Below are 24,555 nucleotides of genomic sequence, written 5' to 3'. Positions count from 1 at the left end.
AAATTAAGGTAGCAGACAGTATCAGTTTCCATTAAAGTCATTAAATCAGCTTTATGTCCAAATCCCACCTGACTCTTACTGCAATAGACAGTTGATTGAAGAACTTTTCAGTCTTAATGAATCAGCACCAACAGTGTGACACTGTGACTTCCTACACACATCCAACACTGCCTTTGTCTTTATACAGTTCACATTCAAAATATGACTAATTGTTGAAAGAGTATGTTGTAATTCAAGCATTAACTTCTGTGCATTTTCTGTGTCTCTCAGATCCAGAAACCAGTCTGATAAAATCAGGATAATGGTTTGATCAGGGTAGCTAGATGACTGACTGACTTAGGATGAGACCAAATTAAAACTGTGACCTACCCATGCATCGCAAAGTACAAATCTGTACCCCATCGCTGATTTATTTATTGTTGTAAGTCACTTTCTCCTATGCATAAATCAAAACATGATAGGGGACAACTTTGTAATTTGCAATTCATTGGTGGACCTTTCATTGACCAATCAACAGTAGGTGAATGATCCTAATATCAAAATATGTGAATTCAATAAAATAAACTGTCATTATCTTTGACATTTTCCATAACGTGCCACAGGGTTAAAAAACAACTGTGCGGTAAATTATTAATCGTGTGGGCTCAGTGACACAAGACAACGGGCCACAGAAACTTTGTGAAGGTTGTGTCACAATCAAAGCTCTAGGCCAGAAAGCAATGATATTAATAACGTCATTCTTACTACTGGCAAACTGTAGCTGCAGGCTGGAGCTCTTGACTGTATCTCTTACTGAGAGGCAACACACAGACTTCCCATAAGAAAGTCAGTCTAATTAAAATAGAATAGAAAACAGTGTTTGGATCATCAAGATGATACGTCTGAACTTCAAGCTTTCACAAGATTTCCATTTAGTTAAAATAATAACATAAGCAAAAGCTATCCTAGAGCCAAGTTTTGACAACATATGTTATTGGATTGAGCCAGAGAATAATAACAATAATAGGAAAAAATACTCTTAACGCCTTTAAAATCAACTTTCATCACCAATTGTATTTATTTACTATGTCAACACTGTTTGCAAGAGGTTAATTAATAAGCTACTATCAAAATGTAATTGAAAGAATACATTTGGCACTAACTGGCAATGCAGAGCTTAGTCAAAACAAGTGCAAGTGCTTGCTGAAATTGATTTGCTTTGGGCATCTAATACTGATCTGTAAAACTGAAGTCTACTATACACATGTCTCTGACAGTGCATCATTTTACATCCGCAGACAGATCTCTGCCAGGAAGCACTATAATAAGGTCAGGTTGACCTCGGTGTGGTATTTGTTGCTGTCTGCATTTACAGTGGAGTGATTTTAATCAGCCTACTTAAATGTGTGTTACATAGTCTCTGGGACAACAAACAAATGATGTGTTTGCAAACTCATTCTGGAAAGCAGTATAGGAAAAGGAGACTGTATATTAGACTTACACATATGGTGCTAATTGTATTGTAGTGTGTCCTTGAATGAGGGCAGGGAAAAGGTCTACACTACATTTGCTACATAATGTGACAATCAATGTTATATCAGTGAGGCACATTCGTAATTCTTTCTTTGAAATTTTAGATTACATTAACTGAATGTACTTTATTAGAAGCACAGAAACAACAATAATTTTGTGAATTTTAGACTCTACTTACAAAACATTATTTAATCTAGTTTTTTGAAAACTTTGTTTCCTCTAGCTTTAATATATAACTCTCGCTTGAACAAATACTAACATGATAATATAATAGGAACTCTAATTTTCTTACTAATAATAAAACCCAAATAATTATCATTCCTGTTATCTCCTGCTGCTCTTAGCAGAAATATCACCTAGATAATCTATTATGCTTCTAATTTGCATCTAATTTTATAGCATTCTATGTTTCTTACCCCCAGAGGACTGCCAATTAGAGCAGAAATCAATTAAATTTCATATTGAAAAAGTGATGCCACTATGTTTATTGTTGTATAAATAATTGATTATTGTAACATTATATTTGCAATTAATGAAGTATATATAGAGTATATCACAAAACTAGGTTTTCAGAATTGTGATTTTACAATAAACTTGTGAAAATGAGAAATTATAGATCTAAATACTTTAAATGGCCATGTTAATGCTTTTCCAATCAATATATCCTGCAAAACAACTCAATGGATTTCAGTGCACAAAATACTATTAATAAGTGTTATTTTTATTACAAATTATGACAATGTTTTATTGCAAACAATTCACATTCAGCATTGAAAACATTTTCAATCACTAATGTTTTGTTATTCATTCCATCTTCTCCATCACGATGGGTTTGTCACTCATATTTAGCAGATATGCTTGTGTTAAATGTGTTAAATACTTGTTTTCCAGGAAATTGTAAAGAGCTTGTCCAAAATGAATAACTTGTCCGCCAAATCTATGATAAGTTCCTGAAACAAAACAATACACAAATAAAAAGTTAGGAAGCTCTGGCTGCAAAGGATTTCTTGATTCATAAAAACGCCATCTTTATTCCATAACCATTTTAAATAAGTTATGTATTTATTAAATGTTGGAAACAGGATTATTTAAATACATTTAGAGCAATCAAAGGTAATTTCCACCTGGCACTGAGCTGAGCCCTGGCTGAAATGGATACTGATGATGTTAATTCAAGTCTATTTCAAAATGCCACACAACTCTTCTGAACACTTAAGCAATTCGTAGTCAGGCGACAATATAAGATGATAGATGGCAGAAATATCTGTTTATTGCAAATTATTATTTTGCAGGAAGACACAAATAATAGTAAATGGAGTAGAGGATATAAACACATAACTTTTTTTGAGTATTGTTTAAAAATGAATATTTATGGTGTGCTCTTTACATACACAAAATAAAAGGTCAAACTATTTCTTAAGTATTACGATTTTTTTTTTATCATGAAATGATATTGTATTGTATGTATTGTATGATGATATTGTATTCATGTTATACAATGAAGACAATTATATACAATAACTGATGCTAATATGAAAAAAAAAACTTTCCATAAAAGAATGTTAGAATAGTTTTTCGCTGTCAAAACATGTAGTTGTACTTTAATGCACACAAAATAGTTTTGTTGTTGTTCTAATTAGCTAATTAAATTATCTAAATTAGCCTTATGTGCATTTATGCCAACTGATTAGATTTCATTGAAATAAATAATTGGTAGACGTTTATGAAGCATTGCAAAATACATTTGAAATCATCATTAGCAATATGAAACAGCTTTAGATTTCATATTCCTCTTCCATCAAGTGTCAAAGTATAAGCATAATTGTTTATCAAGTTAGCAGCTACATTTAGATCTGTGCATGGCCTGTGAGGTTTACTCCCATAGTTCACTTTCTCCAGTCTTTTTTTAACGGTGACTGGCTTAAAGTGACACATAAGGCAATGGTTGGAGTTACTATAAAAAGTGCCATAGTGGTCATTGTAAATGAACAAGTGGTGCCTTCTAAAAAAGTGCTAGTACAAAAGTGTTCCTAGATTTCCAAATCCATGTTTACATTACTTGCCAATGGAAAATAATCCCTCATGATAATATTGTGCCCATTGATGTCTGTATTTTAACAAGAAATATATGTCCCAAGCAGTAATAATGACTTCCACTCAAGTAAGATGGATTTCTTGCAAAAGCGTTGAGTGAGGCTTGTCACCCAGCTAAATCTGAAGGGTTATTCTGTGGTGACTGATGCTACTTCAGTCAGCAGAGCTCATGCCATTAACAGGTTTATTGGAGTATAAACTTAATACAACACTGTTTTGTGCATTACTGTGCGCCGCTACAGTGCGTTGTGTGTTACTGTGCGCCACATTGCTGAACTTCGGCCTCAGCCTTCATTGATATAGATTTTACGCATTTATCAAATAGTTGCTTAGCTGCACATGGTAAACTTTAACTAACTGATGATCCAATGATTGCTTGACTGTTCAATTTGTTTTTCAGGTACCGGAAACTTTATCACCTTGAGTCGGTGGCTCTGTGTAACATCAATCAATAATAATAAAATGACTAAAACCTTCATGAAACACATACCTGTGTCATCAAATTATGGCTGAAGCTTTCAATAGGATAGTTAGTATTCTCATACAATACATTTACATTCTTGACTTGAATGACTCCTGCGCCCCACACTTTGACTTGTCCTAATGTGAGATGATCACCAGAGGAATTGGAATGTGAAATGTGATTCATCAAGGTGTTCTGGTAATAGGATGAAAAAAACACACACACATAAATTATATATGTATATATAAGTAACAATGCAATACAACATTTAAAACATAAAATGTCACATGACATGCATGTAAATGCATAATAAACATACCCCATTAGCTGTAAAAGACATCAGCATATACATTCCTTTCTCATAAGTATCTGTCAATAAGAAAAGCAAACACATCTGTGTAAAATGATGGCATATACATTACTATCATATTAACTGACATTAATTAATTCACATTTCTGACATCCTGGGAAAATCACATTGGTAAAATTATATAAACCACACATATACAACGAAGGTGAAGAAATCTATGTCACTATAAACTGAATGATCTTACAGAGAAAGATAGAGAGGAAATAATAAACAGCACAATAGTATTGGATCCGAGTGCAGTAATGTATATTCCTTGTTGTTTAAAGCATTAAGACAGAGAGACTTATCTCTTCGAAGGTCATTTGATCATAAAAGCAGTCCACAAAATGACACATGCAGTAGCTTAGAATAACTTAGAAACATGTCATTTTAGCTTTTCTAGATGTCTCTCTCTACAAAACTATACATTTATGTACAATGGGTAATGGCATCATAAATGACTTACCAATGCCTACTCCATCATCCCAGAACAAAGAACCGTGAGCAAATTCTTGGTCGTTCAAAGCAACAAGCAGTCCCATAGGATTTGTGCGACTATAAAACCAAGAACATAACTTAATAAGCTACATTTCATTTTATATTTGGCAAAATAATAATTAATAAATACAACAACAGATAGGTTTAATTGACACACTATGTCTCTCAGGAATACATATATATATATAGTATGTACACTGCTAGAATAAGGCTATAAAAATGCTTCAATATGAAACCAGAACCGAAGTAACACTGCAGACGTCACAAAGATCCTGGATTCCTTCATTTCTACTGAATGACTCACTTACAGGCTAGTAAAGTTTGTATGGAACTGCTATTAGTAGTTACCTGTCTTTTGTAGTGTTCATTGGTGTTTGCCATGGGATTATATATCCGCCTCTGACATGCAGGTTAATGTGGTTGAGAGGAGTGGGCATGTTAACCCACTCACCACTCTTCCCAGTATCCTCTGCCTAGAAACAGATATACAGTACATGTCATCCCTAATGAACAAATTGATCTCATCCAAATATACAAATATAATGAAGACCCTTACTGTATGATAGTCAAACCAGCGTGCTTCTGGCATGTAACCCCTGACTTCTCGAGCACCCTGTTAAAAACAGATAGGAAAGGATTCAGTTATAAAGGGGTCTCTCACACTAATATATGTGCATGGGGGTTTGACTCCTGCATACATCCTAAGAGATTTTATGTTTATATACGTGTTTCCCAACCCGTGTGTAACAGCACATTGGGCCCATCAGGCATGAACAGGTGTACCACAATTGCATTACATCTTTAACCAGCTAGGCCTAGGAAAACTCAATAGAAATTGAACCCTAACCTTGACCAAATCCAGAGTTTACTGCAGGCTATCTCAAGCCCAGACCAAAATATAAAACAATTTTGAGCACTTAATTTTAGTGCCAAATGTAGCTGACTACATCTGACTCCAAATTATGCTCTCTAAACAACCTTTTCAGGCCATTCCTTCCTTCATCTTTATCCCTAATAAAAACGTAGGTTGGTGAAATCTTAGAATTTTGTATTTTTATTTATTGTGAATTATTCCTTATACATCCACATCTTTCGTTAATACAAATATGGTTTATTAGCCTAAAGACTCGATAATAATGTTTATAACCTTTATTCTGGCCTGTCACTATAAACCTTTGAATTACACCAGTAGGTAACCTGACCCATTATGAAAGCTTATGTTTACTGGGGACTCCTAATCCTAGCCTGGACAAAATGCAACCTAACATGAGCATAACTTGTATCGGCACATGATTTATAATGCTTTTGCAGTACTTACATCATCTAATGCTGGGCTTATCAAAAGTGCTGGTCCCCAAAGGAATTGCTTATATAAATCCCATGTTTGTCTGTCCTTTACAAACCTGCATTAAAGGAGACACAATACAATAATGTTATTCATTAAGGCAGAAATAATTACTTGAAATAATAACTGTGTATTATAAATATGATTATTATGAATATATGTCATTTGTAGCATTAATAATAATCATCATCATCATCATCATAATAGAGTTCTTACAATAACACACTTACTCATGAAAAACAGGTCTGACCACAGTGCTTCCTTGGCTGTGGGCTTCAAACAATAGAGTATAAAGGTATGGCAGCAAGGTATAGCGGATATTAAGAACATCTCTTGAAAGCACCTTGAATGCTTCATCCCATGCAACTGGATCTTGTCTCTGCAAAAAACAAAATAAATAGTATCTACACGTGTTGGGCTTTCATTCACTTTTCCTTTAAAGAACACAATGAAATATTTACTCTCCATTTAAAGCGCAGATCAATCAGATATACTGTACATGCCATAATATGTTGTGGAAAAGATATTCAACAGTGCAGCGAAACAGTCTCCATCTTTACCAGATGAATCATGTAGCAGCTGAATTTGAAATGATAGCTTTAGCCAAAGGACTCAGATGGCATGGACTGGGAAAGAGGCACTTGGAAGAATTCCACATGCCGAACATAAAATCAAACAAATTGAATTTTTAACACTGTCTATTAACCCCAAGCTGATAGAGTCACCCTGAATCCGATGAAGTTATATTGTGGTTGTATGCCATTATAGAATATCTGGTGTTCATCACAAAATAAGCTTATAGACAACAATAAACAACAACACAAAAAAAACAAGTAAATTAAAACCAAATTAAGCATGCACAAGAAAGTGTTAAGAGCCAAGAAGAGATATGAATACATTCAAAAGTGCAGGTGTACAATACATGGATTGCAGCATAATTAGCGCCCTAGTTTTGCCATTAATGAACCTCGGGTTTCATTTTTCATCAAAATAACACCGTAGCTATGTTCTCAGATACATAAATACATGCAACTGCAGGCATCCTGAGGTATAATAAACTCAAAACTGATGAGTGATTAATAAGGTGCAAAATCATTGAATGGTAATGAACTTTGAAATTACAACCCCCCCAGCAATGTTAGTAAAATCAAACTCCTTGCTGTAAACTGTAATTATCCTTTGCCTTGTGTACTTCAAACACCTTCTGTTTACCCAGCCTTAGTGTTGTCTACTCTTAGCCCATTAGTGGAAGTGTAGGATATATGATAATCATTTCACTTCTGAGGGGGGAGAAGGGACTAATTTTAAAACTGTTCTTGTACTTCAATTAAATCTAGTTTTCTCTCTTTTAAAAATAAATAAATATATGTTTTAAGATATATTAATAATGAACTCATAGTTTCCACAGTCTTAATTTGTAGAGACTTTACATTTGTGTTGACTTGCCGACAGATTACTTTGCCCAAAGCTGAAGACTGCAGGGTGCTTGTGCCTGCTGGAAAATGCTATAGTAACCCAGGGGGAACAAAACTTTCCAACTAGGCAAAAGTCACTCCTATATGGGTTTTATTAAACCATGAAACATATTAGTTTCCTTCTCCTCCTTGAGCAAATTATTTTATTCTTACAGGCAGGCTGCAGACATTAAAGTTCACAGTTTCCTTTTTACCAACAGAAGGATTGGCTTTTTTCATTCTTTTTGGGGGAGAAAATTGTTAAATATACTTAAATTAATATGCACACATATAGTATGTGATGTTGCTGAGCATAAAACCCGAAACGATATTACACTGTATTCTAGTTACTTCTTCAGTAGTCAGTTTTCTAAAATGGTTCAGGCTAAAGTATAGTGCAAAGTACTAAAGTACAGAACAAAGGCTAAATTAGTCTGACTAGTTTTGGTTCATTAGTCAGGGCTAGCTCATAATCATTGTTGTTGCTATCTACTTATTGTCTTTAAAACCCTACTGTGCCTTTAATGGAGAACACAAAAAGCAAAACAAAAAAAACAAGTAATGTTTAAAATATTCCCAGTCCATATATATCACTATCAGATGCAGCTCATAAAACAGTAGTGGTGAAACAACAAACAATAACAATAATAATACTGTAATAATAAATTGATTAAAAAAAAAGACTAATGACAAACAAAATCAACTTTCACTGCTTAAATGGTTAGAGTGCCTAGCATATGATTGCAAAAAGGGGGTGCAATAAAATGCTAACCAAAACATCTTCTGTTTCATTACTTTTGCAGTGTATAACAACAGTTTTATGCAAATCAATGCTTTACTGTGACTCTTAGTTGGGTTTCTGCAAGATTTGCAGATGGGTCAATCATTCTGACCACTACTGAACATCTTTGGAGGAAACAGAACACAGGAAAGAAATGAACAGCCAAAACAAATCTGTCCTGTCCCAATTATCCAAACTCAGTTTTATGAATGAAAGTTGAATTAAATGAAGTGTATCACCTCACCAATGAATGGCAGATTTACAGTATGTACTACAATAACTCTATATCTGTAAGTGGTACACATTTGTATTGGCTGTTTCCTTTCCAAAAGTGTTGTTAAAGGCTGAGCATTAGTCTTCGGGACAGCTAATATTCTGGAGGAGAGCATTTACATAAATGAATGGCCCCGTTAAACAGTGGCAGTTTTGCATTTGTAAGGGATCTATCTCTGTGTACTGCAGCAAGTTCCAAACTTTTGATGACCTTCCAGATTTGAGCATTTTAAAAGTGACAAATTCTGACTTGGGCATTTCTAAACATTATGGTTATTCACAGACAGAAAGACAAGCAATGTCAAACCAACAGCTTGTCAAATTATGTTTACTTCTGATTTTTACAGATGCATGAATTTCAATGGGCTGCTCGCACTACATTCTTACAAAATGAAATGTCAGTAATTAAAAATTAGCTAGATCAATGACATGGAATTGTTCTTTTGTATAATATTAAACTGTCTGCATGTGTACTCGGGTTGTAGCCCACGACCACATGTCCTCTCACGTCACATTGCTGGAAGTAGAAACTTAAGCATTTCTGATTAAAGTTCAAGGTAAGATGGGATTTTTCACTATCTGGACAACTCTTTGCATGCCATTTCTGATAACAGAAGAAATATGGTGTAATTTGGGTGAGCAGAGCCAAGATAAAGTGTCTAATAATTAATCTCCAGCTGATAAGAAGTTCCTGTTCTCTGTCACCTGTTACACATTTATTAAATTAGTCATTTAATCATAATCATCCCACCAAAAATATGGAGACAGAAAATTGTCTTATTTTTTTGGTTAATAGCAATACTGCATCTGTATTGAGACAAATCATTGGTTAAATTTAATGAAAATATGTTTAATTAAGACAATTAACTGTGACTGCTTGTCTCTGATACCCATGTCACATTTCTCTGTTAATGAGATCACTAACTAGGTCCTTGCTGTTTTTGTTTCCAATCCAAATTATTATTTTTGTCTAAAAACAAGTGATATATATATATATATATATATATATATATATATATATATATATATATATATATCATATTTAGTTAACTATGAAGGACTATGAAACAGAGACAGTGTAAATGATTACAATTATAATGTAATGCTATCTCTTTGAAGATAAGCTGGTTTGTTAATGAGTGTCAAGAAATGCTGTCTCATCCATCGCCCTTGTAGGGGCATATGTGTTGAAATTGTTGTATTCAACAATAATGCACCTTGCCCAGTAGTGGCATTGATTAAAAACAAGAAGCATGCTCTTAAGTGACCTTAATACCGTTTTCAATTGCTTGGGTTCCCTGGTCATAGTGCTGACTCTGTGCTCTCTGTGCATGTCTTCTGTTGCTTAAATGCCCATTTGCAAGTCATTATGAAATGATTCGACAAAAGGGGATAACCTTGAAAATTCAATTTCAGGTGCACCCATCAACAATGTAGTCATGTTGGATTTTAACAAGGAAATTTAGAAACACTACATTGACTCTTACAGCAGAATTATTGTTCAAGCTGCTCTAACACTTTTAAAGGTCAGATTGGAAAGAATGCCACAATATGTATAAAAGAAGAAAAGAAAAGTGAAATAGAAAATTCACATTGATAATGACTGGCAATGAAGTCACACCTTTTTCACAAGGTTACATTCCAAGCTAAATTACGATTGCTTACTTTGTTTCCTTTCCCATTGTGGTTCCTGGAATATGGGTAGAAGGCACCAAGCTGCATCCATCGCGCACACAATTCATAAGAAGGCTCATTGAAGAACCCACAAATATCGGCTCCAGTCTGAAGAGATCAGAAGCATAAGGCGTTTTGTTAAGAAAAATCAAGAGTTTTTCAATGCAAAATGAGAACAAACAAACACCATAATGAACAAATACTTACATATGAAATTCCAAACATACTAAATTCCATCATTCCTGCAAAATAAGGCACATTGTTTTTGATGCAGACAACATAAACAGTTATTTGGCTTCAGATTGTTAACATAAGTTCAATCTAATTGATACAGTATGGTCTGTGAGAACTGGTGCCTCCATAGATGTACTTATCTTAAAAACAGACACTTCAATTGACATTTAAGTGCTATGGTAATGAGTGAGTGAGTTCATACAGTCTTATAAAGATACAGATACACCACTTTTCAGGCGAAAGATAATAAACAACCCCCCCCCCCCCAAAAAAAAAAACAATGACAACAAACAAAACTAACTAACTGACTCACTAAAGACACAATACAATTATACTTACCTATGATTGATGCTGACAACTGATCCCACCTAGCAAAATTGTCACCAAGCCAGTGTCCTACCCATTTACCACTGGATGGGTATGTTGACCGCGTGACAACTATGCCTCTCTCCCCTGTGACTTCTAATAGAGCACTATTTTATTCAAAAAGAGACAAGAGACATGTCAGTTGTATTGTCGCTGTTCTTTATATTGTCACAAATACCACTGAGACGGTCTTACATCTAAATGACTATTTTTGCATAATTTGATCAGCCTCATAAACTGCCATGCACACTCAAACACACAGCTTAAATATATTCAAGCTCGGTTGTCATTGTTAAGTTGCACATCTCCCTATTCCATACATGGTACTTAATACACAGTGGAGATTCAGAAGCAAAGAGTGTTTTGTTCCTGAAACTGAAAGTGTAAGAGTGAGCAGAAAGGCCACCAGGCAATCAAATTGTTCTTTCAAATTGAGAGATCCAACTCTCTTCTGCTTTCATTTGCATATGCAGATTGTTGTCAAAAGCTGACTGCAGTTGAAGTGGTGCTTTCTATCCATGTCATTTTTACAGTGCATGGATGGGTACCGGACCTTTGTGAATATTCTTGTTTTGGATTTTCTATGGCTTTATAGTACTTGAAATCGGTGGCAAAAGTGCAATCTCTGTATCGTTTTTCAGAGCATAGAATAGGAATTTGCATGGCGTTTTCAGTTAAATCAAATTTAATTGTATTTGTATGGGTTTATTAATTGGCATTCATTCGGTTATCATTTCCTACAGTGTACACATATATACAAACAGAATTAAGTGTGCATGCTTGTGGTTGTGATGGGTGTATTCTCAGAATTTGCGTTTTGTTTCTGAAGGCTTCATCTAAATTATGTGACATCCATAATCTTTGACTCTTTTTTCAGCAGTACATAAGTGTATAGAGTTGTCAGACGTGTCAGTTTGGATGTATAGATGTCTATGAATCATTCTAAAAAGCTCGTGATCCTTTATATAAAAAACTGAATTAAAGTGGCAGCCCCTGGTGGCAAAATCTGATACCTCTGGGAAGGCATCTGGCAATTTCCAATGTGTTTGCAAAATGAATTAAATGAATGAAAGGAGTACAGTTTGGTGAACAGGCAGTGGAATATATGCTGTAATGTTATAGTCAATTTGCCCATGCCAGAACAAACATTATACAAAAGTACAATTACATATGGAAATTCTAGCTTACTCATATGTGGGCTTAGCATGAGACCATCCATAAAGGTTATGAACATCATAGTGTCTGACTGGAGTCTCATCAGGCAAGAACTGCTCGCTTTCCATACACAGAGTTTTATGATTGAGCCCGAGATGTTTTGATTCCAAGGCTGAGAGGGATTAAAAAAACGAAAAACAAATTAGGTTAAAACAAGAAAAAAGAATAGTATACCCTAAACAAAACACATGCTTTGTAGAAATGTGTATTAATGCATTATGTATTTTCTTTAATCTTACGTGGCATATACGCTGGGGAATTTAGCTCTAGATTTTTACACCCGTCAACAGAGCCATGAACAAAGCTTGCAGGTTCATTCATATCCTAAAAAAACCACACAAAAAACATGTTTTATTACAGTGCATTATCTTTTAGTAATCTTTTCTAATGTTCAGTCTGCTTCTAGCATACACATTGTTATTGAGTAGTTTTGAATAAGTAAGTCTATGTGAACATTAATATTCTCTCTGACTAAATATTCTACCATGAATGTTTCCTTTAAAAGACGTGACTGCGTGGAAAATTGATGGTTCAAAATGCAATATTTTAATCATACAATAACCTTAGTTGTACAATAACAACACACAGATATGGTTGGCTGAAAGGTCAGTCTCTCAATTATACTTACAATCCAAATACCATCAAATTTCATGGTGTTTGTGTAGAAATCTGTAATTTCTTGCTTCCACCATAGTGCTGTTCGATTGCGGAAAAAATCCGGGAAAGCAGTATATGACCTGTATAACTGAAAGCAAACAAACACGTAAATACACAAATGCCTGCATGCTGCATGCATATATAATACCATTGATAGGTTTAAAGATGCCGCACAGACATCCACACTGTATTATAAAAGGACAGTGAGTGTTATAAATCTTTTCTATTTATTTACCTTGACTTGTGTGTCCCAGTCCAAACTTTCATCCACTATAACATTTGGAAAATCTGGCCAAACCTAAGAACACACATAATGGTGAATATTTTTCTGGTTTACAAATATAAAACATCATACAAATTAGTACAAATATGAAATGATTATAAACTCATAAACATGGGAGCAGATCAAATCAGACTTTTGAACCACCTGACAACCGTAAATTACAATCACAAGATTTGACTTGACTGCCACTGAGAAGTATTGTACCATTAAATTGAAAGACAAACCAACCAGGATACTTGACATGCTGATTATAAAATAAAATGAAAGAAAACATGTTATGTTAATGCTGAGGATAATGGTGATGAGGATTATTATTATTATTATTATTATTATTATTATTATTATTATTATTATTATTATTATTATTATTATCATCATTCTTACCTTTCCCCACACAATGTCATTACTGTTCGGCCATTTTATGAAAACATCCTTTTCAAGTCCTCGTTCAAACGCTGGGTAAAGTGTTTCGTTACCCGATATTCCTGGATCCTAATATCAGAGAAAATACTGGCTTACTCAGTCTGGAAACATATAATTCAACTACCAATTTATATTGTATTTTCCTATGTGAAAAGACATACGTGTTGTGCATTACTCCTAGGCTGCCTTGTGGCTTTGTTGGCCATTCATTAATCAGAGCCTTTTCTTTCCATGAAGCAATGATGGTAATATAAAATATAATGACAATAGCAAGTGTATCATTTGAAATCTAACATTTCAAATATGGTTCTGATTTAGTTTCTTCTCTTTTTTCATTATTAAGGAAGTAATACATCCCTACAGACACTGTACATATGCAAAGAATCTTTTAACTGCATGGACTATGTAATGAACCCCTATTAAAAACATAAGAGATGGAGGCATAACCTACATAGAAGATAATTACAATTAAAACTGAAACCTCTTCTAAATAACCTTTTCAATAACTCCATATATGTACCATAAACATCATGCCATTGATCTTTTATTTCCTCTGCAGCTTCTAATTTGCAGCAGCTTTAAGGTATTTCATCACACTTACCAGAATAAAAATAAAACGCATGCCCTCAGACCTCATTTGGTCAACAAGAGCTGGCAGAGTTTGGAAGTTACTGTCAAGAACAAAGTCCAGTTGCCTTTCCATATAATCAATATCTGCATATTGGACATCCTAGGACAGAAAGCCAAAGACAGTTCAGGTATAAACATGACTCGATATATTGAAAATGAAACCACTGGGACCGCCCCATTTGTTATATCGTTTCTTCTAAAACAATGTGAGACAAATCATATATTTAATTTACATGTCCACATTTCCTGGTGTTTTAATATATAGAGACCTCATAAAATCAAAAGGATAACTACCTGTTGAATAGCATTTTAAAACCTTAAGAATTATAGATCTAGCTTAGGGACTATAGAACTGTACACAAGCCATTCATTTATTAAGATTTGATTGAGTTGATGAAGTATCTATAATTTATATAAAAACACTGTATATTGAAAACTGTTAAAGTATTAATCCAGTACTTCAAATCAAAAAGTCAATACAATATTTACATATGGTATGCCAGCACTCCTCATCTCTTTGTATAGTTGTTCAATTTCAGAAGTATTCTCATATCCATAGCGGCAGAGCTGGAATCCCAGTGACCAATAGGCAGGCATAACTGGACGTCCAATGAGCTGTTAGAAAATAACAAGGAAACAAACATGAAGACTTCTGAGATTGTACTCTGGTTCTCTCCTTAACTTCCAACACACTATCTGAATGCCATAAAGCCTAAGGAGCAAAATGCATCCCAATGCATGGGAGCTGACACTTCCACATAATGGCCTGATCAATGAATGTTGCCAAGTTTCTGAGACAACAAGGTCAGGGCTCAACTTAGCTGGCCTCACTCAGATGATTACTTAGTAGGGGATGCTGTGGTGCAGCGATGCGAACCAACCCCAGCTGCTTTTGCTTCGTGTCTGGCCAAATTACATCTCCCTAAGGTCCGTCAGCCTAGATCAGCCATGCATTAGGAGCAACATTGAATCCAGCAAACCTGTAGATTGCATGTTTTGCCTGAATTGTGTGGTGTTATAAACAGGTGAGGGGCAATTTAAACATGAATACATTTTCTAGCAGGATTGAAACATACAGCCGTGTATTCTTGGACAACAAGTTCAGGGGTCGGACCCAAAACCATATAGAAATCCAAAATCCCTCCCAAAGTGCGATACGTCAAAGCAGGAGCAGGCTGGAAGGTGACATCTGAAAGGTTGGAATTAAAAAGAGAAATTAATTCTAATTCCATTGCTTTAACAATTGTATACAAATAGGTCTGAAGTGTGTGTGTGTATGTGTGTGTATATTTTAGCAGGATGTTGTATTGCATTGTAAAAGGGGTTTTATGCCATAAATAATAAGACAAACATTTTGTGTTATATGTGCTGTGGTATAAGAATCTAACAGCTGTAGCCTGAGAAGTACGATATTAGATTATTTGTATTTAAGCTTAATGTGCCACTTCTAAATATTTTAAATCTTCACTTTAAATAAATTAACCTTCATGCGAAGAAAATGAAAACAAAGAGGGTACCAGGTTTTCGACAACTTGAATTAGAAATCAACACCCATACAGTAAAGACTTTTAGCTGAAACATGACCGGTATTCCAAACATCTCGAATATTGATTTGCATTGACCCATGCATATTTTAAAGTCTTTCTAATTGGTGTTTGTATTCTGAAAACGTGGTCCTCTTAAATTAGAAATATCTTATTGTGTAATTTAAACTCACCATACAAAAAGCTCCGGTGTGAGAATCTAAATAATTTGTATTCCCAGAAAGAAAGAGCAAATATTGTATTCTATTGATCATTATATTACCTTACAAGAAGAATATGGGGTCAGTATTGTCCTCAAAATGGGAGAATTGACATTCTAGCTGGTTTCTCACTGACAGATCATTACCGACAAGATTAGGCTGCAGCTGTGTATAGCAGATGTGAACAATTCTCTACCTGTAGGTTCAAATGTAGCTGTGTAGGTTTACCCTGCCTTGTTCCTTCACAACAATGTCTTTCACAACACAGAGAAAGACGGGCCAGGCATGTAACAAGGTGAGCATATTTAATCTATCAACTACTCTTTTATTTAGTTAGTGTTCACTTTCTCTCTAAACTGCACCCAATTTAGTTTTACTGCATTGGTCCTCTTTGCAGCATGTTGTGATTAAAAATGTAATATAAAATTGTGCATGATGAGTAAGGCAATAATGGAAGCATAAATCGGATGGCTCCTGTACAGTATGTATGAATGCAGCTGTGTGGGGCTTTATTGCCATGTCCTGCACTTCCAGATGGACTGTTTTCCCCCCAAACACGTTTCAACAGTCACCATCTGCAGTGGCTGTAAACACGATGGCACTTGTGCTAATTGTAGTTTAGCTTTTTAAAGGCAAACATTCTATAAAACTTGGGGAGTTATCTTTCAAGTCGTAAGCACTGCCCAAGGGGGAGGGGAGGGGTTTCTATGCACTTCCGTAGGAACCCCGATTGAAAAGTCACTCTATTAAAGCTACCATTGGCCCCTGCGCACGTCACTCAGAACAGGTCCCTTCCCACATCCTGTTCTATTAAATGTGATATCTACGCAGGTGCGTCCTCTTTTGCCATTTCGTTGGACCCAAGAACGTGAGCTCTCCATGTCTTGTTTGTGCATAAGACCTTACCTGTCTTTTCTGTATTCGGTTGGCTGGCTTCACGGCTGTGTTGTTCACTACCGTCTTCACCACTGTCTATTTGTTTGTCTTAGTTATCTGATAGCTATCGAATTCTGTTCCCTTCACAGCAAGAGCACTAGCAGCAGCAGGAAAATCCGTGGCCCACCTGAGCCTCGGTGTGTTGAGATCTCGGTCACGTGAGGGCCTCCTATGCCAGCTTGGGCCCGCACTACAGCCCGCCGCTGCGGCTATAGGAGATCTCGCTCTCTCAGCTTGCTGGGATCGAGCTCTGCTTCGCTCCTCGTTCGTGTGTGCAGGCCTCAGTTTTAGGCCCCGCTTCAGCTGGTGGCCTACTACTCTCTACTACAAGCCTTTGCGGCGCTTGTATCCTACACCGCGGTGTCTGGATACACAGCATTTGTCCGGAGATTCCCTTACTAGCGGCCAGTCCCACTAGGCGCTCTGCTTGTCACAGCGGCGTCCCAGTTGTTGTGTGCCCCCTGGTGCAAACACTGACCGGTGCCCCCACTGCATGCTTGTTGGTTCACACGCTTGTGCGCTCGGAAGAATGGAGAGACTCCCCTCCTCCTCCTCCTCCTCCCGCTCCCGCCACTATGCTGCTTGCGGCCAACACACCTTGCCAGCCTGGAGTGGGGAGGTCCTATACCCCGTTTGTCTGGGCACCGACAGCAGGCACGATCAGGCTGCAGCCCCCGCTACGGTGTGCCCGGAGGCCCGGTCCATTGCAGGACGCCGCTGCAACAAGCGGAGCAAGCGGCCACCGCTTCGAGGTTCCACATGTGGCACATGAGCTGTCTCCTTTGCCCCGTGCTGTATACAGTTAATTCAAACAACATTGTAAGTTTAACAGCACAGTGGAGCTGTCCGTTCTGTACTGGTCAGTTGTGCGAGGATCCTCCTGTGCTGTGCAGAACTTCCTGCTGCCACACTGTGTATAATGTTGTGTTCAGTTTGGCTACTCTGGTGACTAGCCGAATGTGTATTTTGTTGATTTTTTCAGTGGGTCTGTGGCACTGCTCCTGTGGATCAGGGGTCCACTGCCATGATATTCGCAGAGGCCGCACAAGTTGCTCAATTGCCATATATTGTGCAAGTAGATCATGGCCTTGCTCCTAGCTGCACTAGTAGAGCAGCCGGTCTTGCTATTGTAAGCGGAGGGTGTAAGAGTTGATCGCTGTAGCCCCGTTTTGTATATGCTGATTCTAGACAGTTCCCGGTAAGAGCGTGACTGCGGTCCTCACTCCTGGGCGGCCAAGTGTGGTCCTACGGGGCCTCTGAGGTTACTGTCTGGAGTTGTGTTGCCAAGGCCCCCTGGCAGTGCACCTCAGGGCAGGCTCCCTTATCAGCTCGCTGCCTCCTCCCTTGTGACAGTTTTCTTATACAGTAACCCCTCCCCCTTGGGCAGTGCTTCCGACTTGAAAGATAGGTTGTGACTGGGATCGTTTGAATCGTTTTAGGGAGGGCTTGCATGCATAAGTCTTTTGGAAAACTAAGCCCCATAACATAATTATTTAAAACACTGTCTAGTGAGAATGGTTGTATGTATGTATTCTTCATCAGTTTAGAACACTTTTGAATTAGGCAGCATCTAAATTGAAATCATTGTGTATGTGTGTGTGAGGTGTTGTTTTTTAACTTTCCTTGTTGGAGAACACTTGAACAAAGATATTAAGCCAATAGTGCTCTCTCTTAACATAAACCTGAAGGGAAATTAAAAATAGGGTTTTGTCTTTACCCATTGCATTGCTGTTGAGTAAAAGAACTCCATGTGCATCTTGAGTTTCTTCCAGGGCCATGTAAAACGGGTGGACACCATAGCAATTCATTTTGTACTGAAAATAAAAAGGAATTGAGATGCTCAGAGTGCACATATCCAACAAGGATTGCCCTACCAAAAAGATGACAGCAGGATAAATCTTAATGCCCTATTCAACAGGAGTGTTGATTACACCTCTGAATGTTTTTTTCTTGGGTGGCTCACACTAGTGTCCAGAAGATGCATGTCTTATTTCCTAGAGATTCCCATCCAATCTTGGAGGGTTGAGAACCGCTATGAATGACTGTGTAGTTAAGAATGTCCTGCTGTAAGCTTTGCAGAGTGGCTTTACTTTTTTAGGTTTTTTGTTTCTGGTGTATTTTTGTTTACATTTTGAATGCAGCTACTTCTGTTGCCACTGCTCTCTATATAATATTTAGATGAGCAATTAGCTAATGAGCTATTATAATGAAAATAAATAATTTATTGAAACGTCTGAAGATGTCATTAAGGAATACTTTTTCATTCCATTTGTATCATTGTCTTTTCTCCTATTGCTACATATTGCCTTTTGATAGAAGTACCCTTTACGATCCGTATACTGATACAATAAATTGAATAAAAGGAAATCCTTTAATGAAAGTGTCATTGGATAAACGTTTGCTCCTAGGCATGTGTCAGTCTTAGTTTTGATATGATAGTTTATGTGACATGAAGAAAAGGCATTTAACACATTCCTTAATGAAGGTTGACAGCTTGTGACATCATGCATACAATCCTAATGTCGTAAGTGAAAAAATTCACTGTAGGGTATGCATTGTTCTCATAGCACAAAGTTTTGCAGTCTTTTGAGATGTAAATATGATTGAAACACAGTAAACTCGGTATAATGCTGGCTCTCATCCATAGTAATAACCTTTAGTTAATGCATACATAATTGCTCCTTTAGCGGCAGGCATCCCTAGCTGCAGAGTGAAAACAGAAACAGATTTGCTCTTTACTTCCACTCCTTACTGGTTTTGTGTGGGTTAAATAAACTATTAGCCAAGTACTGCAATGTACCGGCAAAGAAAAACAATATACTCACACCAGGGGGTTGATCTTTGCTAAACATTCCCCAAGTGTGCCAGTTCAGATCATGGCGGTAGGTATGGTGTTCAGTTTCTCCAAAACCATAGATGTAGTCTGAAGGCAATCGAGTGGAGATCTGAATGAACTGGTCACTGAATGTGAGGCCTGGAACTTGGGAATCCCAGCTATAAAAAATGGACTCAAAGAGTTCAATTTGATAATCTGTAGATACAGTCCATGTCCTGACAACATAATGCATTTCAGTGGCTTACTGACAGATGAGCAAAAAGATTACAGATGTTCTTGGACTAAAACGTATTTGGCTGAGATCCGAAAGTCTGGACAAGCAGACAAAGATAAGTATTTACACCTGGGCAGGAAGTTTGGGTAGTGTTAATGGTTAGCTGTGGATTTTCGTCCTTCACAGTGTACACACTAGGTTGTGTCCCAAGTGACACAATAAATAATCAGTAAATACATACATACAAGCAGGTCAGAGGGAATGGACTGCAACTACTATAGATTATATTTAGTACAGTACAACCCCTGCAGGATTGACGTTCCTGAAATTATAAATGGTTTGTGTCCGTAAATCTGCCAGCACACAACACATGTAAAACTCTAACCTCAGTGCTACCTTTTGAGAAATCGTATGAGTAAATTGGAAGTTTTGAGTTAAATAAGATCAGAAGACAAAGCACACATGCATTTATTCTTTATAACAATCTATGGAAGGATATGTGGGGTGGTGTTTTATGGATACAAGACAGAGAATCTATTAGGAATAAAGCCCACTAAAGAAGGACATAAATAATCAAATACGCCAGCACAGCCCTGCTTATACAATTCCTTGCTCGGTGTGACCTTCGTCCATGTCTTTGATGCCAGGAAGACATGAGATGAGATGATAACCAGCTGACCTTGCAAGAAAATGTTTCAGCATAGCCTGTTTTCCCCCTGTTGTGTCATAAATGTTTTCCCAAAATATTTTTCCTCAACTGTGTACAAATACTGTTGTGTGCAGTAGTCTAGAAAATGCTGTCAAAAAAACTCCACCATAAACAAAAACTGGATTATGATATGAAGGCTGTTGGCTAAACTGACAACTGCATTTAAACAAAAGGGATTGTATTTATTTGTTTATTTATTATTTTGACTGGATTAAATGGTTTCTTTATATCTGGGCTATACCACATTAATAATTATCAGACATTTTCCACATCATGTCTGACTGTGCCATCTATTTTAACTTTAGGCTGACCATAAACCAGCTTTAGGATCTTAGTTAAAAGTTAAGTTAAATCTAGAGGCCAATTAACCAGTATATCAAAAATACATGTCTTTAGCCATGTTGTTACTTACATTACGGTTCCAGTGCTTGCTCTTTTCACCTTTATACCAAAAGGATTACTGTCAACTGTTACTTCATAAAGTCGGCTGTTTGAATTGGACTCTGGTATATTGGGAATATTAAGAGGAACAGGGACTTCATACCGCTTAGCAGTTGGGTTGTCTATCTGTAGAGGAACCAACAGGTATAATACTTGTTGAATATTTTCTTTTGCCAGTTTAATTGACAGCAAACTTGGAAAGACAGATTTTTTGGAAAACAACAAATAACTTTCCCAAGGAAAAAAAAACACTAAACATTAGATTTCATAGTTCCATGCTGAATATTTTACTTGTGCTTTATGTATTTTTGAATATCAAAAGTAGCTTTTTACATAGAATTATACTGCTGCCTTAAACTTGTATTATGCCTAGATTAAAAAAGTTATGAGAGGAGCTTAACTGAACAATGCTCAGCATGAACTATATTGATCACTAATCTATTCTGTTTAAATGTTGATACATAACAGCAATAGATTGTGATTCGCGTAGAGGATCTTCGGTTAGCCGAAGTGAAATCGTATCTGTGTATCTATCTACCATATCAATCTTTTCATACATTAATATACAAACACATGCAGTATATATGTGCTTCGAAATAAACTGAATAACATGCCCAACCCCATTCAATACAACAAAACAATGTCAAAATATTACCTTAAATCGAAGTAAATGGTCATTTAAATAATTTATTTCAAGACGAATGGTTTCAACTGATTTTAATCTGTTGTTTGGGTATTTTGTATTTCTTCGAAGTTCATAAGACATTCCAGAGGGGGTTTCTGAAATTTTGCTGGCAATGTACCCATAGTCTTGTGGAAAAAAACACCAGGGGACCTTGGCAGTGCTTGAGGTCTGAAAATAAGGAAAACGAAAGCTACAATATAGTAGAATACAGTGGTTGTCATATTAAAAGCATATTATTAATGTTTTGTTGGGATAACCGTTTTCAATATATTATAAATCAATATCTGCAACCCCTTATTAACTAGTTGAGTCTTCTGTGACAAACTGAAGAACCATTTAGACAGTCTAATTCATCTGCTTTCAAGCTTCTTTACAGAAGCTTGTGTTAATGAAACACTTTGTCAGCACACCAAGGATATCTAAGCAAAAGCAACCATATGTGACCATCTTCTTGAGACAAGCAGACCACAGCCTGGTCCCTCATAGCTTCAAAATGTCTGATGTATGCAATTGTATATTAAAATTCCTGTTACTTATGATTCTCAGTTGACACTGTAAATTAGAATATTACATTGAAATTGAGTGTAAATAATGACCTCCCAAATACATCCACGCGCTTTGCATGCTTCTTCTGAGGAGCCTTCTTCAGGGTAGCAGTCAAATCTGTTAACTTCATTTAAAACTTTATTCCACTCCACTGTATAACTCTGGCCTAGTTCAAGCTGAAGACCTGTTACATGAAGAACCTGTAAAAGCACAACACATGGCAGACTTGAAAATTCAATACACAAATGTGTGGTAAAAGTGGTAAAACACAGTGCCCACGTTCGATTGATTATGTGAAAACTCGGGTTCAGAGCAATGACATTTTGTGCAATGTTTTTGGCATGTCGTCATTTTCAATTAATATGTGGCACAATAAGGTGTAATAAAGTTTTTGGGGAAAAACAACTTATCCATCTCCACCTGTAAGTACTTAATTAAAAGCAATTATTTTCCTTTTTTTTCAACACCATGACTACATACCCGCTGGGATGACTTCGCCAGACCTCTACTGTTGGGGGGTCATCACACAAAACAAGTTATATAAAAGGCTAAGGGTCAAACGTGTTTTTGAAAATCCCAAAACTAGTTACACAATAATAATAATAATAAAGATGCTGACATTATTTAATATGCATAAAACAATTTCCCACTTCTAAATAAAGTCTTGGTCCACAAAAAAAAACATTCGTCTTTTAAGTAAACTTGGTATGCAGTGTATTCATACTTCAATAAAATATACCTAGTGTACTTAACTTGTTTGGTATCTTTCACTTTATTTGTATTCCTCTATTTGTATTATTTTGTACATTTTGGTATCAAAGGCTCAATAAATGATTAATTAACTTTTTCACTCGGACTGGCACTTCCTCCAAAACCGCAACAAATCCTTTCAAGCAGAACTTTTAACTCCACAATAGAATTGTCTAATTTGTAATGTACTAATACTATATGCTGAAGTACACATAAAGCATATTGAACTAACTAACTGTACCTTTCCATAAGAGATCAAAGGAAACTTACAATGATTGCTCAAAAACTAAATATTGTGAAATGAGATGAAGCTGTAATGCGTAAAAACGGTCCCCAAACTGGGCAATTTGTGGTGAAGTATTGTAGCCCACCACCATGTCAACTATACAACTGACATATTTGATTGCATCTACACCATAACATGCACTCACATGTACAAAGTAAAAAACATATGTCCTTACCAATAAATATGCAATGCTAGTACAGGACGCCTGCATTCTGTTTTTTATTTTGATTGCAGATTAATATGATACACAGATCTCAAGTTCTCAAAACTCCCAATATGTGAGATAGTGTGAATACCAAGATATATAGTAATGTCCCAGGATGTGGGGCGGATGTCTACTGGGAATTAGGCTTGCATAAAACAATGAAAACTTTCCAGGATTTGTGTGTGTTGGGAAGCAATGCCTGAAATGTTGTGAAATAAGTGTCTGATTATAATAACAAACTGTCAAGTCGATCTGTCGGCCTTCATAAATTAAAAAGGCACTACAATACTAGTAATTAAATAGAAAGTTTTTGTTAACTTAATGTCTTGGTGAAATACTGTTCAGTTGATCTTTGAGGTGTTAAGGAATTGGTTTATGACATTATCATGAAGTAAAAAGTGAAATTTCAAAGCTACTGTAAAAATGTTTTCCCAAACATTGCCCAACAGGTTACAGTAAACTGTGTGTTTTGTTTCTGCACAAGTTAATTAGTAACTACCCTCATTCCACTGTTCAAAGTAACTTAATTTACAAAACCATGAGAGGTAATTTTGCATTACCAAAGAAGAAACATGTTAACCATGTTGCCACGATACCAGTGCCCTCATATTTGACAAGCTGAAGTAGTAATACTCTCAGTGTTTAAATTATATTACACACACACAACCTTGAACAAAGAATTGTCTCTCTAATTGACAGGTTCCCTAACAGTATACTTCAAAAATGCGTAATCTTCATTTAAATAAATTATATAATTTACCTTTTTAACATTGTCGTAGGTAATGTACCCTGCTGGTACAGCTGTGACGTTTTGTTCATGTGTGATAAACACTGATGTTGGGGGATCAGTAACTCCAAGAATTTTGATGTCTTCAAACATCAAGTTGTTTGGGTCATAATAGTTGTTATGCAGCACCTGCATTTTCAAAAACCCCTGAGGGTAGGAAGTAAA

At 36.2% G+C, this 24,555-nt stretch overlaps 1 protein-coding gene across 2 annotated transcripts in view; it reads right to left on the bottom strand.

The window, feature by feature from the left end:
• Positions 1-2,212: 2,212 nt before the first annotated feature.
• The window catches only part of si (sucrase-isomaltase), a 42,800-nt gene continuing 20,457 nt past the window's right edge, over positions 2,213-24,555 (bottom strand). For both annotated transcript variants that reach the window (XM_066709381.1, XM_066709380.1), the window contains exons 24-48: positions 24,364-24,537; positions 22,413-22,562; positions 21,787-21,984; positions 21,103-21,257; positions 19,757-19,925; positions 18,649-18,745; positions 15,328-15,440; positions 14,741-14,866; positions 14,223-14,351; positions 13,583-13,690; positions 13,151-13,213; positions 12,887-13,003; positions 12,498-12,582; positions 12,232-12,370; positions 11,017-11,150; positions 10,651-10,685; positions 10,435-10,551; positions 6,492-6,640; positions 6,235-6,319; positions 5,473-5,529; positions 5,265-5,389; positions 4,885-4,973; positions 4,389-4,438; positions 4,097-4,264; positions 2,213-2,462 (exon numbers count right to left, since the gene is read on the bottom strand). In XM_066709381.1, the coding sequence (XP_066565478.1) occupies positions 2,385-2,462; positions 4,097-4,264; positions 4,389-4,438; positions 4,885-4,973; positions 5,265-5,389; positions 5,473-5,529; positions 6,235-6,319; positions 6,492-6,640; positions 10,435-10,551; positions 10,651-10,685; positions 11,017-11,150; positions 12,232-12,370; positions 12,498-12,582; positions 12,887-13,003; positions 13,151-13,213; positions 13,583-13,690; positions 14,223-14,351; positions 14,741-14,866; positions 15,328-15,440; positions 18,649-18,745; positions 19,757-19,925; positions 21,103-21,257; positions 21,787-21,984; positions 22,413-22,562; positions 24,364-24,537 (2,910 nt within the window). In that variant the 3' untranslated portion in view covers positions 2,213-2,384. The remainder of the gene's footprint in view (positions 2,463-4,096; positions 4,265-4,388; positions 4,439-4,884; positions 4,974-5,264; positions 5,390-5,472; positions 5,530-6,234; positions 6,320-6,491; positions 6,641-10,434; positions 10,552-10,650; positions 10,686-11,016; positions 11,151-12,231; positions 12,371-12,497; positions 12,583-12,886; positions 13,004-13,150; positions 13,214-13,582; positions 13,691-14,222; positions 14,352-14,740; positions 14,867-15,327; positions 15,441-18,648; positions 18,746-19,756; positions 19,926-21,102; positions 21,258-21,786; positions 21,985-22,412; positions 22,563-24,363; positions 24,538-24,555) is intronic.

Source organism: Amia ocellicauda, chromosome 7 (assembly GCF_036373705.1).
Source record: "Amia ocellicauda isolate fAmiCal2 chromosome 7, fAmiCal2.hap1, whole genome shotgun sequence".
In the NCBI taxonomy this organism is placed as follows: Eukaryota; Metazoa; Chordata; class Actinopteri; order Amiiformes; family Amiidae; genus Amia; species Amia ocellicauda.
This window is presented reverse-complemented; position numbering and strand designations above follow the sequence as displayed.